Source organism: Athene noctua, chromosome 3, assembly GCF_965140245.1.
Source record: "Athene noctua chromosome 3, bAthNoc1.hap1.1, whole genome shotgun sequence".
Taxonomy (NCBI): Eukaryota; Metazoa; Chordata; class Aves; order Strigiformes; family Strigidae; genus Athene; species Athene noctua.
Genome location: NC_134039.1, coordinates 72,512,189 through 72,532,955, shown reverse-complemented (window position 1 = coordinate 72,532,955; position 20,767 = coordinate 72,512,189). Strand labels below are relative to the sequence as shown.

The 20,767-nt window shown below is 35.2% G+C and overlaps 1 protein-coding gene across 1 annotated transcript in view; it reads right to left on the bottom strand.

Annotated features, from left to right (window-relative positions):
* The window catches only part of COG5 (component of oligomeric golgi complex 5), a 197,631-nt gene that overhangs the window by 166,735 nt on the left and 10,129 nt on the right, over positions 1 to 20,767 (bottom strand). Inside the window, exon 6 of the mRNA XM_074903321.1 lies at positions 18,809 to 18,929. Within this exon, the coding sequence (XP_074759422.1) occupies positions 18,809 to 18,929 (121 nt within the window). The remainder of the gene's footprint in view (positions 1 to 18,808; positions 18,930 to 20,767) is intronic.

Sequence of the window (20,767 nt, the reverse complement as noted above, 5' to 3'; positions counted from 1 at the left end):
GGAAATACATCACAAATAGCTAGTTTCAAGTTGGCAACAATTTTCCCAGATTACAAGGCACTGCTACATGGTCAGAAGTTCTATTTATTTCATCAGTGCCAGGGGAATAGGAAACACTTGAGTGATTTCTATACATATTAAAATGTATGCATCTGGATACATATTAACCTTCCTTCATTGTTACAAAAATACATACATGTACATAATATATAATTATTATACATCTATGCGCACCAAAAGTGGAGTTCAGCATTAGCATCTATTTTATACTTACATGGAAGTGGTTTTTGGTAAGACTATCTCTGAACCGGACAGACGGGCACTATGCTGCACCATTCATATACTTAAATGCCTTCTCTTCCCCATGAATATATTTTTTCTTTTTTGTCTTTTTAAATGAAATAATACATTCAAAAAGCCATATAATTTACCAGGGCACAAGGAAGAATTTTTCTGTTCCAGTAACTATTACATGTATCATATTGCAATACACATAACAGTTCTTTTTCAACATCAATCTATGTGCTAGTCATCAGAATTCTCTGATAGCTGAATATTTTTTGACATATGTTTGTTTCCTCTGAAGAAAGTGTTTTAGTGACCAATTGCCATTAAACTCTTAGAAGGAGAGAATACAGCATTATTTAGCAAAGTTTCAGTGTAGTATGAAAAAATATAGAATACACTAACTTACCGTTTCTTTCCCCATTGTTCAAACAAATTACCTCCAACATATAGCTAAGGACAATCAGCTTCTGTCTTAAAGCCTTACAACTTTTAACAGCCAAATTCCACTCCCACTCCACACATTCTGCTGTAATATCACTGAATTTATTTGCCTTACACCAACAGGAGAGAAGAATCCAACTCTGTAATTTACCTTCTCCTTTTTCTACTTCATAGAACACTCATGCAATTCAAGAAGCAAAATTAAACACAGGGTTTGGGGTTTGTTTTGCTGGGGGAGTTTCTTAAAAAAAAAAACAAAACAAAAAAAAAAAAACACCAAAAAAACCAACAGACATCATAATAGACTAACAGGAAGATCAAAACTGACTCACAGTAAGTGTTACAGAGCAAGAAGTGGGTAGAGAGTACAGGTCAAGAGGAAAAGGGCAGAGGGTGGAAGGAACCACTGTAAGGCAGCTATGGCCATTGGGACCACAGAAAGGTGGAGGGCAACGTGCACCTACCAGGGAATGAATGCTGACCTTATTTTTTAGATTGTAATAAATAAAATTACAAGAAGAACTTATCTTTGAATCATCAAGTGTAATATGTGGTTTTGCCAAAATTGCTGAGAGGCGAGAACAGAACAACACGAACAGGAACTCCAGAAAAGGCTTTTGATTTAACAATTATACACAGAATAACAGTCAAACTGAGAGCATGCATTATTCTACTACCCCTCTTCCTACAGATAAACGATACATTTTACCAAGTATAAAGTACATACAGAGTAAATGGATTGCAAGAACAGACCTGAAAAGAAAATGCTATTAGATATCTGTTTCCAGTGATAAGTTTTTTAAAAATGCTATTGAATTTTCACTCAAATCACCATTGGTCAAATAACTTCAGTTTCAAGTGTGTTTCACTGCCATAGTATGTTTTCAATTACTGCTTCTTTATCTCAATTTAATTATTTTTGTAGAGTAATAAATTGAAGGATAAATATCATTAGACATCTTTATGTTCTTTCTAAAATTACACTTCAGTGATTATTACAAATTGAGCCAGAATGGAAGAAATATCTTCCTGTGTATTTACTTTATATATTTCTGTACGAGCTGTTTTCCTGTTTTATGAAGAAATTCTCACACAATGAAAAGAAATTCAGTTGAAAGGAAAAAATAGAAGATTTACAGTGAAAGTTCTGTGGTAGGTCCAGAACCTGAAATTACTAAAACATAATTTCTTTTTACTGGTTTGAATGAATTATATCCTTTGAATACAAGCATTTCTACATCCTCATTCTGATTCCTGACACCGTGCAGCCAGGCAAGCAGGCAGGCAGGCTGACGGCACAAAGCTGTTGGCAAACAGCAGACCCTTGTTTCCTTTCCAAGCTGAGTTTTTGGAAATAGACTTTTGGTTTCTGTTACCCTGCTATGATCTCTAACTTCCTACCCTATCTTGCAACAGTTTAACTTGATACCATATCTGATAAACAAATCAATGTCACTGCTGAAACAACACTACTGCTGTAAAATCTGTCACTCTGGCTATGTCAGACTGTTATTAACAGAGCAATATTAGCACAGCTTTACTTTCAACTGTACTAGGATCTCTCACAATCTGTTGTGAGATTTTACTTCAAATTAAACTCAGCTTAAACTTGATTAGTAGGGAGGGGAAAGCACAATAACTGATGACAACCTATTGCTACTTTGTACTATGGTTCTCTTCCAAATCTTATTTCAAAATACATTTCATAAATACCTGTCACAAATAAACAGAGAAAAAAGAGAGAAGTAAAAAAAAAAAAAAAAAAAAAAAAACCCACAAAACCACGCTTCCCACATTAGTAAATTATTACAAATATCAGTGATACTTTCTGCACTAGGTTGCATTTACCAGTATGCTGAAAACATGCATAAAGAAAATAGGAAAGGAACACTATTTGCAATGTATGTATCATCACAAACAAGAGGTGAATGTGAGCGATGCTGTTGTAAAACACCTTAACAATAATAAGGAAGACCTAGATATTATTCCTGCTAACAGCTCTAGTAGCTAGTGAGTCCTATCAATGAATGAGAACAAACAAAAAAGATGTGAAAAGAATCTGTGGGCAAAGGGAAGGTTTTAACAGTTATGTGGTTCAATAACAACAGCAGCTTCCACAGACTAAATATCTAACCCAAAAAGAACTCTCATGGAAAGCTAATTTTTTGTGTTTTGCCAAAATACCACACAAATGCACATATATGGAGTACAATATAGCTAAAATAAGAAGATTCAGCATATGTATTTGTTGTAAGAAAATTCCAAAATGAATCACTTCATTTTCTATGTTTAAATGGGAACAAACATTTAAGTTTAGTAATTTTGACTGTATGAGGTTATATGCCCATAAATACAAAATGGAGCTATACAGCTCATTTGCAGTCATATCAAACATGGATAAAGTATAAAAGGTGAAGATGAAGATGAGTTAAAGACAACTTTAAAAAGATCAACATATTCAGAAGCTTCTGACAAATTTTGCCTCAGTTTTACAGCTTACAGTGCAGATTCCAGAAGCAGTTTAAATAGAGTGGAATAAAAATAGGAAACTTTTGATTCAGACACTGAGCCTTTGTTATGCCCCAATTTTGTTTCAGTCAAAAATCTCAAGTTTCTACTGCACCTTTAGTTTGCAACTTAGGTCAGCTGAAAAAGGGGGGGGGGGGGGGGAAAATCTTTGGAATTGTAGACAATCTGCCACAGAAACAGTATGTTCTCAAAATAATAGTATGTTCCTTCTTTTAATGAGGTTAGGTTTTCACATCTTTCCCAGAAATGACATGAAAAGAGATATGAGACCATGATGTTCTTCAGCTGAAGAGGGCCTACCTTTAAGATAACAAAGACAGTAAACAGATTTGGTGCCTGTGAGCAATGGAAGGTTGGACCTGAATGGTAAACAAACAAAAAGACTGGACTACCTTACTTTTCAAACCATAACTGAGAAGAGTCCATAAAATTCTTGTTGAAACTAATATTCAAAAATTAAGTGCATGAGTTGGGATACAAAGGAGAAAAACTACTCCTATGAAAACAGACTATTTTTAAAGCGGTTTCCTATGTGCAAGAATTAAATCTTACTCTACACTATTCAATACTTTGTATTACATATAGCAACAACTTCACTAATCTTTAAGGCAAGGCAGAAATGACAGTTACAGGAATACTGGCTCCCATCCAGGACCTGAACAAAGATTAGATTTCAGTCATCTTCTCATAGCTATTTGGTTAGATTTTTTTAACCTGAACTGCCTCACACTTTAATCAGAAATGGACAGGATAAAATTGGTTATTTTGTTTAAGATCTCAACAACCAATATTTACTTGAGGAATTACAATAAAATTGTGTACACAATCTCATTTTTCAATTATTTTACAATTCTGAGTTTGCCAGGCCTCATTTTCCAGTCCTTCGCTCTTGTCATTTCTTTCTCTACTAATCAAAAAAACATTTTGTGACCCTTTATTTTCTCCCCATTAATGCACCTCTACAGTCTTAATCTTGAAGAAAATAGCCCATTTAATCTCTCACTGTGACATGTACAATTGCATTTATTCACAGGTAACCACAAAACTATGTTTTTATCTGTACAGCACAATTCCCTATCCCAACTGCAGAAGTGCGGATTTGCCTGACATAGTTGCATGAACGCTAGAACAGAAACAACATTGGTGAAGCAATCCCAGCATGGGTGCAGTCCAATTCCAATGCTTTACAGAAGTTTAGTACCATACTACTTTCATATTTGTAAAAACAAAGATCATACTTTTTCCTTTTTTTCTTTTTTAATTTAAAAGGCATGTTATGCGTAAGTGTTGAACATTCAAGTTGCTCTGCCCATTCACAGCTGCTTTTCCTCCAGTAGTCTGTCTTTATCTGGGATGTGCACCCATAGAAAACTACCACTACCTTACATAACTCTGTTCCTCTCTTCCAGCTCCCCTAGCAAGAAAATTATCTACCAAGAACATAGAGCAACTGTGAGGTGAGGAGAAGATGGTTTATTTAAATACTTACTTAGGAGAACAATACCTTAAGGGAGATTTAAGTCATCTAAATTGTAGATCATGTACGTAAAATAAATATGTAATGCATCTACACCATTTCTTCAACTAAGTAATCAAAACACACAAACTTGTTGAACAACACATATTTTCCATAAAAATACGACCATCATTAATTCAGCTTTACAGCCCTTCTTGTTTCAAATGAATTCAGCTTCTCCACTAATTTTCTACAGCAGCTTTGTGTCTAAGTGATTTTGATTACAAAAGAAATACCCCGTTTTATCCTTCTGAATGCTGAATCGACACAAGTTAGACTTTCCCCTTCCCCATTGAGTGTGGAGTTAAAAAAGAATGGCTCTGGGAAGTTAGTACATTTGTATAACAGCCTCCTTAGATACTGCTGGATTACAAATTATCCTTGCCTTATGGAAGAACAAATTACCTTGTCTCCAAAAATAAAGCAAGAGCATTTACTGAAAAATCTTCCTATTCTAAATCTATACTAAATCTTTATAAACAATCTGGAATCCTGTATATTAATAAAATTATTCCATGATAGGTGTCTTTCTGGTTACTGCCAGCTATGCCTTTTTCTGCAATATTTTAAATTTATCGTATCTATACTCTACACTTGCAATGCATTCAGGTGTGTTTAGATATTGTTTTATGATTACAATTATCGTCTTTGCTTTCTCACAACATCAGAACAGGCCTTTAGCCAGGACTACCCTCTTTCTTGATTGCCAAAAAGCCAGTATTTCACAATTTAATATAATCTTCTCAGTAAGCTTTCAACTATCACGTTTGTCGAAATACATTTGTCCAAACTACTGAACAGAAGATCCTCTGCATTGGAAAATTAACTCTTTCAAAAATGAAACATTAAACACTGGGTCTATTTTCAGTTTGCCCTATGCATCACAACTTGCCAGTCTGGCAACAAGTGGCTTCCAAATCCATTAAGTTTGTTTATCATAAGAGAATCCAGAATAATTTTTCTCCTTCTTGATAATTCCCGTATTCGAAATTGGTGATCTTTTACCACTGGCCATAGAGGACAAATAGTCTAGGCTCCTAACACCATTCTTCCACACACCTCAGAAACATGCTTAGACAGCAATGCTTCCATTTTTCTGGTTAAAGTAGGTTGTGAGAGTAACATCTTCTGGATTTTGTTAGCTGGCTCTCTGATTTATAAGTGTTTAAAGATACTTCTATTGACACTTCTCATTCTGTTACCCCCAATGAAATTGTTCCAGACATGATTTGCTAACATCATTATTTTATCTTCTAGTGAGCTCTCTAATGAAATGCTCACTTGTTTTCCTTGGTGATCACAAGTTACCTGTCCATTTCATCCATTTGTAGTCTCCATTTCTGAATCTCATTGTTCAAAAAGAAAAAAAAAATCTGTTTTCTCAGACACACAATACTGAAGTGTTATTCTGAACTAACCATACTCTTCTTCAGTACAACCACTAGGTTATGCACGAATAAATTCTTCAGTCCCAGCAGAAAGAAAAAGACCGGTATTATGAACTGCTTCTCGGTGTTATTTCCTTGACCACTAAACAACTGATTTCACCACTGGCTGTAGGAAAACAAAAGGAAGCACACATTCTCAGCCAACTGCCCTAGAAAAAACACATGTGACGTTTCTCCACACCTTCCCATGGGGAAGGGATTATCTATTGAACTCAAACCCCTGAGTCTGATCCCCTTAGAGATCATTACTCTGGTTCTGGGAGAGCTAACCTGAAGCCTACTATTGAATTTCCAAGTATGTAAATGCTCAGAAAAGGAAGAGAACAGAGGAAGTTATAAATGCCAGTTCCTACAAGAGCTTCAGATAATGCATATGCACACCTGTCTGAAATGTAAAATTGGCATTTCCTTGTAGAACCTCCACACAGAGTAGAACAGACAACTGGTGACAAGCCCTTTCAGATATATCATTCTAGCTGTAAATGGTGTCAAACTCTACAGAACTGGGTTTTTTTCTGTACTAGTTGTTAGTGTCACTGACTTGTTTGTTTATAATAGGTACTGAGTTCTAGCTCTTCACTGTTTAATACTTAAACTTTTATACCTATTGAAATACAGTGAGAATATGCCACCACTCAATTTAAAGATGGCTTCTCTCTCCTTTGCCAATATTCCTGCATTCACTTATTTTAAACTATGTAATCCAACTTGCCTTTCTCTTCATGAACATACAGACACCAGTGAGTAGGTATGTTTTCTTTGTTTCTGTAATGTGTAAAATAGACTACAAATTATTTTCAAATTCTTGCCAGCTATTCTTACACTCTACAATGTATTGATGATTTATAAGATGTAAAAAAAATAATCTTTCAGAGATTTACTGCTAACCTCCATCTCTCTTCCCTTCTCTCCCAGCCAAAAGTAATTCTTTTAAACTCTTTTCTTGTCTTTGGGGTGCACAATTTTATTTTTTTAACTAATACAGACTTTTACAGTCAGTCCACCAAAAATTACTAGATTCAAAGGCAGACAGAGCTTGCAGGTATCTTTGGGTCTTGATAATTTTTGTATGTCAGCTGGAAACAGAAAGCCATAGCTTTAATTTCTACTTTTAATTATGCAGTTCTACTAAAGAAGTATGATGATCCAGTAACAATACTTTGTCTCAAAACTCAAAGATGCCCTAAGATCTGTACTAGTTACACAATCATAACTGTTTCAAAGTAATTGAAAAAATTATATTAAAAAACCCTCCAAAGTTGTATTTATCCTGTATTTGGTTAAACACAAGCATTCACAACTACAAGATTATCTATGTTACTGGTTCTTCCAAATCCTTTCACACCTCCATTCTCATGACACACCCTAGCTAACAAACACAAAAATACTTACTGTTCAAACACTTAAAATAATCAAGAGGTAAAGCAAAAACAAGGTCCAAACACCCTTATCAGCTGCAATACCATCCTTCTGGTGCAGAACAAGTATTTCTTAACAGTGAAACAGAAACAGGCTTGGTATAATTCCTCTCTGCTCTATAGGCATACTTTGAGAAGAGAACAGAGGAATTTTTTAAGTAGAGAAACAGAATACAAGTATAGCTTTCAGATTTGAGAGTCACACATTTAAATTCACTAATTGCAAAACAAGGAAACAAAAACTGGAAAAAAACTACCTTATCAGACCTGGTCTTTACACTTAATCGCATTAATGAGAAAAGATAGGATAGTGGAATTACCAAGACCTTCTTCCACAACTTCCCTCTTCCATCACTGTGTTCCTCTTTCAGAATTCTGAAATCCCTCTGTTTCAGCCTTACCCAGGTGGGACTACAAACTCCAGATATACCCTCTGGCTCCCAAAGCCCCATACCATCTGATACATTACCAAAGCAGACAAAAAATACTGTAGTTTCAGTGTTTTTAAGAAAGAAGTACTGGCTTAATCTCAAACACTGAACTGAATGTACTACCAGGGCAATCACTATTTGTGTCTTGTGCGCATGACAATACACAAGAGAGTTTAAATGCATATTAACTTATCACCTGCATGAGACTGGTGCAGCTACTCTGCTGTCCTGACACTAAATCCTCTCCTAGGAGAAAACGCTTTTTGGTAGTCCATCACATCCCCCCTCCCCTTCTTTAGTTCTTGTTCACTGTCATTTCTTTTCCACTGGAGTCCTCTGAACTGTTAAAAAGCAAATAAATCAAGAGCTGTCAGGCCCCAGATTTCATCATGTACCCACCTAGTGTAATACTGGCCTACAACCAAAACTTCTAGACATTAGATCATGATGATAATAATAAAAATAATTGATATTAATAATGAAATAGTAGCAATCCAATTCAGAGTAACATATGACAAGGAGGTTGAAAGAGAAAAGCTTTCCAGAAATGAAGGAACAAAAGGTGTGGACATCTGTAACTGGGAGCAAGAAAGAGCAAAAGCCAGAAAAGAGTCTTTGACAGACCTGGAATCAGCGTAAAAACTGTTAGAAATAGTTTTTCTAACTACAGCAAAGGTAACTTGAACACACTGTAATTAACTTCTGACACAGCCTTGATAATGGGACATCAATAACATACCTGTCAGGAACGGGTTAACACCTCAAGATAGAAAGTAGAGTACTAAATCCATTTTAAAATATCTGCTTTACAGTCCTCTGACAAGGTCTGTATACTTGATTCCCAAATGTTTAGTAATATAGCAAAATCAAATTCTTCAAGTAGTTATAGCTAGAAGACCAATTTCATAAAAAACAGAAATCGGCTTAATGTTAGCATGAAAAAAATAGCTTCATAATTCACTCAATATGGCAAATTTGAAACATGTTTATGGTCATTTAAAGAAAACTAGACATCAGGAAAAACCACCATTACAGTTGTACACAGATTAATTTTTTAGACCTGTATGCATGAAGAAAAATAAATGTTAAGAGAGCAGAACAGTTCTGATTTTGCAAAACAGTGACACAGCGAAGAAAATATACTGAAGCTACATTAACAGAAAACAAACTTTTAAAAACCTTAGGAAATGTTAATTCAAGTCCTACTAATTTAAAGTTATGTTGAAAAACAAAATTCCAACAGGATATTTTTTTCTTCTATCAATTCAAACTTAGTCTTTTCTGTTATGTGCCTGTAATTATTTAGTGTCTTCTACTGAAAATGGTTAGAAAGAACACATGACAGAGATTAAGTAAAACATACCAACTATTTACATAAAATGCTTTGTCTAACATAATGTTTCCAAGCTAGGAATCCTAATCGCAGCAAAACACAATTTGATGCTAAAATCTGTACATTCTGTCTCCTTTGTTCAAAGAGGATAAAGAGGTCTTACATTATTAGCCTCTTACTAATGAAAAATTGTGTTAAGTTTAGCAAGTCCTTTTTTTACATGCACATTAATTCAGTATCTTATAGTGAATAGTTCAAATTAATGAACTTGTTACATACTATCAAGGTCTTTCATTATTTCAAAGGCCAACAAGAAATAATATCCACAGAAGCTCCTTAACTCTGCATAAGAGGTAAAAATGGCATAAAATAAAATAAGATGGCCTAGACTGTTTTATGCATAATTGAAACAGAGAAAGAAATAAGTGGGTGGTACAGCATCTACAGAAGAACACAAGAACTAGCTTCTACACTCATTGCACAAAATATTTGGTTGTATATCATAGTTCATGAAATAACACAACTCAGAAGAAGCTTGAGTGGCTCTCCCTTTCACATTAATTTACAATAAATCAGGTAGTGACTTTGGCAACATAAAGCCAGGAACAATACTAAGAAAATAAGAAGATCTTAGTAACCAAGAGGATTTTTAATACTAACTATCCACAGCTTTCACAGCACTTCTTTCCCTGAAAAGACAGATTTTACCAGAATCTTTCTAAACATAGTAAGTTGAAGCACTACGAATATGCTTTATTCTTTTTTTTAATCAAAGTATAAAATAACAATTTTGATTCCTCTAGTGTATGAATGTAAGCTGAATGGTTCTATCATCACATTAAAAATAATTATTATTTTGCAATACACCTGACTGTCACAGAATGACCAGTACTATCCATGAGAAACATAGTATCTGCTATATGTGTGTGTGCATATTTATTTATATTCTACAATTATTTTGTGATTAAATACACTATTAACCCTACACAGTTAATCACAATGTAACCAGAGCAACATGCCATCATTTTCAGATTTTAATAAGAGATGCTGAAGAAAAGAAATACACATATAATATGCTGAATTGCCTGTGTGACACTGACTTCATGTTTGTGCGGAATTTCTCATTATTTGTAAAATTTTTGATAAGTCTGATTTTGGAAAAATTAAGGTTTTCTATAAAAATGATTTCTCAGTTTCCACAGTTCAAGATTCTCGGTTTTAAAGCTACAAGTACCAAGGCTTTTAAATTATTTGTATGTCTGCTTGACCTTCCCAGCAGAGAGGGTTTTTTGGCCTAGACTACTACAAATAAAACTTTGTGCAACAACTTTTTGCAAAATCTTCCACCTTATGGTAACAGAGCCTCAGGAAAAACAGCACAAAAAAACCCCAAAAACAAAAACAAACAACAAACAACAAAACTCAACTGAAGGGAACAACATGAAATTGAAGAACATGGAGGTTACACTCAACTACAGAAAGGTGTAGTATATTTTAGCCCAAACAATTTCAGTGAAGGTCTGGCAGCCTTACTGCTAATACCACCAGGGACAGAAGAAAAACATTTTAGCAAGGTATTTCCACTTACTATGAATGCAGATGTACCACCTGAAGCAGTGGCACTCAAAAATAATGCAGATGGCTCTGAGCCAGTAATACAATTCAGTCATTCTCAGCAGGACTAATTATCCCAGGCAAAGCATCATCTTAGCATGGCCATGTAATTTCTATTAATCAAATCAGTCCACTTATTCCTACCAAACAGTGCATTCTGCTACACAGATATATGCTATATTATGTTGGAGGATACTAGGTCTCACACAAGGCAGTAAATTGTAATGCATCTAAATCCCTAAGCAAGAGCGCCATGAAAGCAACTTTTCCCTCCAGATTGATGCGTGTTGATTCTTATGAGAAGCTGCACATAGCAATATTGATATCAACAAATCTGTCTGCTCTGTGTTCTAGCAATGAAGACCTCACTGACATGATAGTAACCAAGTCCTTCCTCACTTCAACTGCAGTCAACACAAGATCTGGTTTGGCAGTCATACACTCTAAATTTTTGCTTAGAAGAGAAAAAAACATTAAGTTCATCACTGAATAGAATACGGGAAGAAGGCAGCAGTGAAAAATAGCTACCACAGTATCTGTGGCAAGTGTTCAGACAGCTTACCATTGCAAGTTTAGTAATATTTGTGTACAGACACATAACACATATTTAATATTACTTCAAAAACTGCAGCAGTTAGAATGACATAGTTTTTATACAGTATTTAACCTGAAGGACAAATATTACAGCCAGCCAACCTGCAATCACTACAGAGTAAGTCTCTGTGTTTTAGTCAGATAATTTATGCTGGTTTAATATTCAATTATTAAAACAGACTGTGGAAACAATAGGTACAGGTAATTCCAACTTGCAATAGATATGGATAACTGGTATAAAACAAACAACTATGAACACTTACTATTAAAATGAGTTATTTAAGTTTTCAACAAATTAGAACTGTTGTTTCCTGAATACTCAAAAGCAGTGCTTAGTATTTTGGTAAACCACAAAATTATATTCATCATCGTTCCCAAATATTAAAAATTTACAGGAATAAATTAACATCTTTCTTAGAAACAGATAGGACACTGAGAAATGGATAGCTTGCCTTCTTTCCTGGTAAAGGAAGTAAAAAAAATAGATACGTGACATTTACATTCACATAGCCAGCACTATCCCTTCCTTTTCCTGCTCACTGGATTCTACTAGAGAATATTGACATAATAGCTTTTGAGGGTCAATTTTTCCAGCACTCCAGTAACATCATGAACTGTGTGAAGTTAACTTACATGTCAGTCACAACCAGAAGAGAAGTAATTGTGTCAGAAGGGTGAGCTGAAGGTCTTTGAGGAGATTTATCTACTATTTCATCTGAAGCAGTGATAAGAGGAGGCTGAACTAAAGTGAAGGCATGCATTTTCCAGTCACACTGTCCTAACATTCCAGGAGGTATCTGGGCACAGTGAGAACTCACGGGAAGCAAATTTTACATCAAGCAGTCCAATTAAAAAAAAAACAAAAAACACCAAACTTTCTATACCCCCCCGCCCCCCCCCCAAACAAACAAAACAAGCAAAAAAAAAAAAAAAAAAAAAAACAAACAAACAAAACCCACCACAACTTCCCTATAATACATTTCCTATTAACAGTTGGGTGGAGGGGGCATCTCTGAGAGAAATAAAGGACTGGTAGCAGGTCAGCCTTCTCAGTTTCCTTGCTTCAAGGTAAAACCACCTATACCTAAACTATTCCTGATACATGCTTTGTCTAAACTGCTTTTTAAAAAGCTTCAAAAACTGACTTCACAGCTCCCCTGAAATTACCATCACTGGCAGAAACCTTTCCTAACATTTTAGATAAAAATTTTCTTTGCTTTATTTCAGGCCCATTACTTACTCTTTCCATCACAGTGGACACGGAGAGCCATTTAGTCCCTTTACTCCCTTCTCATCTGAAAAACTTTTATTTTTATTTATCTGAAGAATGTTATTCTGCCTCTCAGACCCCTCTTCTCCAAACTAAAGAGCCACACACTTTCAGTTCTTCCACCCACTGCCCATTCTCAAGACCTTCAGCCATCATTACTGCTGTATATAGGACTTTCTCCAATTAACCTACATCTTCCTTGAAAGAGGTGCCTCAAAAGGGACTTGATACTCCAACTGAAGCATGAACAAAAGATTTGTTTCAAGTGCCTTGCACACAACACCCTTCCCGGTAAAGATCAGCACAAATTTCATTGCCAACAATGTCACGCTGCTACGAAACAAATGAACAAGTGTCTTGTACTCAATTTGTGAGGAACTATCAAGCCTCTCTGCAGAACTGTTATCTATACAGTCATTTCTCCTCTTCCTGCTGTTAACTACAACTATTTATTGCTAGAACTTTGCACTTGTCTGGAAGAGAAATTAAATCAGTTCAGCTAAGACATATCTCCAATTTGCTAAGAATATTCTTCATTCTAATCCTGTTTCCCAACATACTTTCCATTATTCTCTGCTTGATTATTACTTGTAAATTTAATAAGGATATACCATATTACATCATTCAAAACATTAATGAAAACACTAGCCAGTTGCGGAACACATTTCAACAAAATCCGACTTGATATATTGCTGGGCAACAGCAAACAACTGATGATGACTTTTGGGGTACAGCTTTCTCAAAACTTCTGCATTCATTCCACAACATTTTAATCTGGATATTGCTGATCCTACTTGTGTGACATGGCGTCAAGAGCCCTACTTAAATCAAACTACAAGACAGTCATTGATCTCTCTAGTCCTAAAACCAAAGGAAATATGGTTGGTTAAACAGGATTCATCCTTGATAAATCTATGTAGCCTACTATTTAACAGCACTTTTATATTCTAAAGTCCTACAAATAGTTTATTTGTTCTAGAGTTTCTTTGCTTAATGAAGTAGCGTTAGTTTGAGTTGTCTAAATAAAATAGGAGCCAGTGAGCCCTGTTTTCAATAAATCAAGATCTCCAGTCTTCAGAATCTCATCTCTCTCCCCAGGAGTTCCTAAAGATAACCACTAAGAACAATGAGATTACTCTGAAAAGTAGTTGAGATACATTAGGATGAATATATATATTGTTTGTATTTGTATTTATAAATACACATACATATGCACACAAAGGAACACACTCTCTGTGGAATAGATGCATGTTTTAATAGCAACAGAGAAAATGAAGGAAAAAACAGAATTATTAGGTTTAAAATATTTGAAAATATTTTGCTCTACTTAACGTCATAAGCATTTTCAAAGATGAGGAAAACACAGACCATGTGACATTACTACAACACATAACTATAAGAACAAAATGTAAAAAGAAACAGTGAATTTTCACAAAGAAATTTAATTCTCTCCCTCTATCAAGCATTATTTTGTATTACAGTATGACCCAAACTGGGTGATGAGCTATAATACTGTAGATAACTTCACAGCCTTTACAATGGTGGTCCCTTTCAGTGGGAACTCCAAGGTACTACATATAGGTAGAATACCAGAAAAGCACACTTAAACAGAGAAACCTCAACACTAGATGAGACAAGGTCCCACCAATGCAATACCCATTAAGGCAGACAAGAGGTCATTTCCCTCTTCCTGTTTCCACTAATTTTGATGCAAACAGTTCTATCAGCTATATACAGGCTTTTTCTTGTTTAAAGGATATCATGACCCATCTTGTTTACCTAGAAAGGTGTTAAGTCTAATTTTTTTCTGGCATCCACAGGAGAATTTTTCAGGCCCAAGATCACTGTCACTTTTGTGCGGGTATCACTAGTTCTGGAGTGCACTTTAGAAGACAGGGCTATCATCACCTACATTGTGCCAGCTACAAAGAGGCCTTCCAGGCATAGCCAAATAACTTCTTTCAAATTGCATTTTCACCCAGTATCATGCATACTCTAACATTTCAGTATTATCCATCCAAGTTACATTTCTTTACAAGTATCATCAAAACTGATTTATTTCTGTGAATATCCCTTAAGTCTTCTATTGTCATGTTAAGCTTAAATAACTGCCACATGTAAGCTTTGCCCCATCTTTGTAAAGAACACGATACATACGTGGGGGTTTCTCCATTTTAGGTAGACTTACGTAACTGAAGTTTTGCCTTTTGTCTAGAATTATTTAGCTTTAAAGTAAGGTCATAGTCCTATCTTCCCCCATCATACCTTCTCATTAGTTACATGAAACGCAGTATTGTCCTAGAGTAACTTCTATATTGAAGACACCCAACCGGTATTTCAGTAGATCCCTTCCCCTTCATTTTGTGGCTGCACAGTTTAGTCATGAACTAACCCTGAGTTTACAAAAAAGCAAAATTATGGCTGCTGTGAGAGCCTGCCTACAAGTATTATATGCTCACACAGTCACTCAAGCTAATAAATTCACTTGCTGTGAAATAAATTATAATAGAATCATACATAGAGACTACAAGTTTATTATAATTAAAATAAGTCTAGGCATGTATATGAATAATGATGACATCAGTTATAGGTATTTAACAATCAGCATATATAAATCCTTTGTTCTCCAGAGCTAACTCTGTAATTCACAGATGGAATTAACAAAATGTCCATAGTCAAGCTAGCCATTCACTGCACAACTAAGAATCTTTTCTTCTTCATATGATCAGTTACAGGCCACTGCTACAGACAGTAATTTCTGCATAATGACACAGAAGACAGCAGATTTTTTAATACCTACAGAACTCCTTCAGTAAAAGGGAACTCTATAGCGTACTATTTTCTTGTCACATTCTATAGTTTAAACTTGCTTAAAAACATTTCTTTTTCACTTTATAAACTATTTGTATTAAAATATCACCAAGAATCATAGTCAGGGCATGTAATTCCCTGCATCGGGCATCGTTTGACATCTGAATATGCCACTTGTTTTACTTATCCATATGCTGAATTGGGTTGTGTAATATAAAGGATCACCATTAGAGAAGCAGCTAATAGCTTATTCAATGGACTATCACAGCTCTGTTTCTACTTTGCGAGAGACCCCAAAGAAGTGTATTAGGAGGTGGAGGAGTTGCAGAAGAAAGTTTGAGGTTTTACATATATATGTATATACATACACACACACACACATATATTAATCACATTTAATCTTTTTAAATTACATACGGTGTTTTTTCTTCTTACTGTGTCAGAATTTCAAAGAATGTGAAAGTCCAACACAGAGGAATTTTAGATCTACCCTAGCTTTAAGTAGAGACCTCAGCAATTACCAAAGTAATCTCAATATTACCAAGTGCTTTCAGAGAAAAGTTCTTACCATCATCTGCTGAAGCTAGAAATCTGCAGACTATTAGCAACTTAACAACAATTCCAATAAAAAAACACCCTTCTCAGTAAAAGCTACTGTTTCTTGTAGTTCCTGTGACTGACCCATATTTCTAATGCCAAGATTTTATATTTTTATATCTTTTCCCATGACTGTAAAATAAACTTCAAGACACAACTAAGTAAAACCTGTAAATTAGCTGATATAGAGTTCCTGAGGAAATATAGGCTGAATACATACACCTAAATGGGCACACACTTACTTGTGTCCCCTAAACATACACACAGAGTGTAACAGTATGTAAAAATAAATGGCCAGTTATCCCAAGATTCTACCCAGAATAACCTATAATCAGTAAAAGGTATATTATACCATTGAAAGTGCAAAGCTTTCACAGTAATATCACAGTGCTGCTGATTTCAACAAAGGAGAAATTATACTGCACCACACATACAACAGAAAGGTAACAAACAATAGGAAGAATTTTTTCCTTAATGACAGCTGAAAGGGATATTCAGAAATATCTGGCTAAAAACACAAATTAGTATTACTCTTGGCCATGACCCCCAATTCAAAAGCAAGCCTCCATGATGCAGAGCTCCCTATCCGATACCAGACTTTCACACCACTCATGTCTACCACACAGCATGGTGCTTCCCCAGCCATATCCCAAAATCCAGCCTCCCTGCAACACACCACCTTCCCACTGACTTCCACTGCAGTACTCTGAACCATGTCGACTCCAGCTACTGCACACCTTCCTCCTCCCTGAACAGACCTACCCCATACCCAGCAAGCCACCACCTCACCACACAAGACAGACAGTCCCACACCAGCCCTCTTCAGTGGGGTGTTCCCACCCACTCAGGTGCTGGGCTTCATGGCCAGCTGGAAGGCAGTAAGAATTCAGACCAGCCAAAGTGGGAAGTAGAGGACAACAAAGAGTAGATAGTCAAAAGATGAGGGAGGGATGCAGATGGAGTAAGTGAGAAGAAAGGAAGAGATACCAGGAAAACAGAGGGAGAGAGAAACGACAATAGACAAGGGATTTTGCCTGGCCATAAACCTTCCAGATCTAATGATTAATTAAGGATTAAATTAAGGACCACAACAGTTGGTTCCCCCACTATGGCCTGTAGGATGAAACTCAAAAGGGCTTCCTAAGGGGACACGTTTCCCTTCATCTTTAACAATAGTAATTACCCGGTCTTTTCTAAGCTTCAGAAAAAGACCAAGTATTTGAAAACAAGAACCTCAAAAAACTGTGACACTTTAACAAAGTGTAAACTCTTTTTTTAAATTGTGAAAGAAAAAGAGAGCAAGCAGAGTAATAAAAGGCATTTTTCTTTAAAAGAAAGAAATCCTAAAAACTACACAAGATAAATATCTCAGATTTTACCATTAAATTGTAGTAATTATTTGAATAGGATCTAGCATTCAGATTAATCCCACAAGACTTGTAATTCAGGTAGTTAAAAGACAGTATTACTTCATATATCCTGAAGATGTGAAGGGAGACCAAAAGGGAAAGAAAATAAAAAAATCAGAAAAAATAGAAAATTAGAAAAAAATATTCTAGCTCAGAATGATACAATTGATGCTTAAGTGCTTCAGTCAAACTGATATACTAAATAACTATATAAACTTTCCATTTGCAACACAGCATCTGCTAATTATAAGACTAAGTCATTGTCTAATAATTTTTTGATTACACAGTATAAAAAGAGCAGTAGTGACAAATATGCACAATAAACCTCAGGATGATACTGAATGTTTGATAGTTCAACCCTCCCACAACCTATTTTTGGAAGCTGAAATTGAATACCATTAAATCAAAGGAGAAACAGCTGGCAAGATACCATATACAACACCAATGACTGATCTCCAAGACTAATGGGATACTCCTCACTGCACACTGCAGCACAGTGTGGAAGTACCCAAGCTAGCTCAAGTACAGAAAACAATCTAGCAATGCCATGTGAGCTTCATGAGAACTATTTCATCTTTCTTCCTAGAAGCCAATAGAATACAGAGTAAATTAGTCGCTACTGCAGCAGAATGCTTCTAGTATCTGCATTAGGCTAGGTATCTGTGTATCATATCACATATGGCTTTCATATAGGTCACAGGGCAAATAATTTTATTTTAGGACATAAACTGTAATTCAAACTATGCCTTATTGTAGTGCAATGTCTTCCAAAAGCTAAATATGTATCTGCTGCCTCTGAAGGTGTTTTATACAAACATAAACCAGTAAGAAATTAATTGCTTCACAAAAAAGTTGTTGCCCAAAAGAACACAAGTTATTATCATAGAATTTTCATGTTATTAAATACCTTTATCTAAGGAAGTCATATGAAAAAACTGAAAGTAATAATGAGTTCTGTCCAGACTATTTTTCAATTCAAATCAGAAAGTAGACAGTAAGAGCCACAGTAAAACATTTTGGGGGCTTCTTTGGTTTTTAAATGAAACACCAGCGTGAGTCGTATGAGTGCAAGCTAAAAATGCCTCTGGAAGTAACTAAGAAGGACTCACCAAGTTCACTGAGACTCTGGGCAGCTTTTGTTATCTCTCTGCTTCCTCCCTGCAGTTGTCCTTGAAGTCTCTTACTTAGGTACAAGATGCGTATTATCCTCCGCAGCAAGTCACAGGCAGCCTGCAGAGAAATCATAGCGTTAGGGGATATTATCAGTACATTATGACCACATAATATTAGGCCTCAAATATGTAAATATTTTAACCAAAAAAGGAAACATGAGTGTGAATAAAACCAAGGAACTTTAGAACGCTGAAATCCCTTTTTTCAGGATTTTTTAACATGTTTTTATGCAATATAGACCAAAACTTTCTAAAACTGGTAATTACATTCACATGGTTACTGAGATTACACTGTCATTTCCAGTTAAAAAAAAAGGAAACTCAGAACCCTGTGACAGAGATGTTCTATTTCTAACTAGAAGTGAGCTTTATTCTACATTGCACATCTCCCCTCAATATTCCACCCCTCTGTAAGCTTTAGCAAAATTAAGAAGTTGGCCTTGCCAATCAAATATTAATCCAAAATAATCAAAATGGCAGCACTTACTTCAGAGGATAATAAAACTTAAAAGCTAAAACGCTATTACAGATACTGATTCTTATGTTAGGAATATATGTAAAAACACATTTTCAGCAAAACTTTCATAAGGCCAGTCACTTTCATTCAGCCAACTGTTAGTTCATATTCTTTCATAGGTTTATTAAAAAACAGGGCATTCTTGGCTAAAATAAGAAGATGGATGCATATGTAAATTTTCATGAAACATATTCATGTATGTTTTTGTTAGCAGGAATTTAGCAAAAAAGACACTGCTGACATCTGAATCAAACATAATAGTTTCATAATTTTTTAATCAACTAAGATCTTGAAATAGGTCTTCTCCTACACAGTAAAGAACAGAGACAGAAACAGTAAGAGCTACATCAAGTGTAGAGGTTGTATGTACCTCCTGAGGCTAGGAGGTACATGCTATGGGAGCAGCAACATTATGGAGTGGGTAACATCTAAACTAGAGTTCAGAAATGTGACTCAGGAGAGTAAAAAAGTGTGTGGATTTCGGTACTAGTCATCAGTACAGTTCAACATCGGCAATCTGACTAACAAGAGAGGTAAATAAGAAATCTGGAATAAGACTGTTGTTCTGAGGTATTTTCCATGGTACTGAAGGCAAAGCCTCCTCAAGTATTTACCTTATGGATATCAAAATTAAATTTAAATTACTATAAAAAAATATTTAGTAACTGACAGACTTTGAACCCATTTTTTATATTCAAGTTAATGTCTTGAAAACTTATGTTAAAGTACACATATGAAAGCATTCACAATTGTGTTATTTCAACCACTATTCAGTGGACTGTACAACTTGTCAGTATGGTCCCTATGCCAGCACAAACCAATCAAAACACAAATATTTATAGTTCATTTTATTAAACATCTAGACAGAACCAAAAGTTTTTAAACGCCCCCTGGGGCAATTCACAGAAAGCACAACTACTCTCAATGCTTTTGGCTCTGTATCACACAGTCTAAAGTGCAGGTTTCCTAATTATTCAAAGACAACTTAACCACATGATTTCTATTACCATTAGTGAGAACCAAGTGGGGCTTATCCTACTTTGAGAGATTAACGTTAGTTTTTATTAACTCATTTCTTTAATTAAAAGAATCTTGATCCACCTATCACTTTCATATCTGCGAACTAAATTTCTGCAAGATTAATCAAAAATAGCTTTCTATATAGCGCACTGTGCTTCACCAAATAAGAGGACATAGTATTACTACTTTGCTTTCAAATTTAATTACTCTATAATCCAACTGTGTACCTCTGGCTAATGTTTTTTTCTAGGAATTCAACTTCAGTTATCATCTGACCATCTTTTACTTTATATGCCAAAAGATTATTTCTTTTTCTTTGAATTGCTGCTTATTATCTCCTGCCCAAGAAACAATCTTTC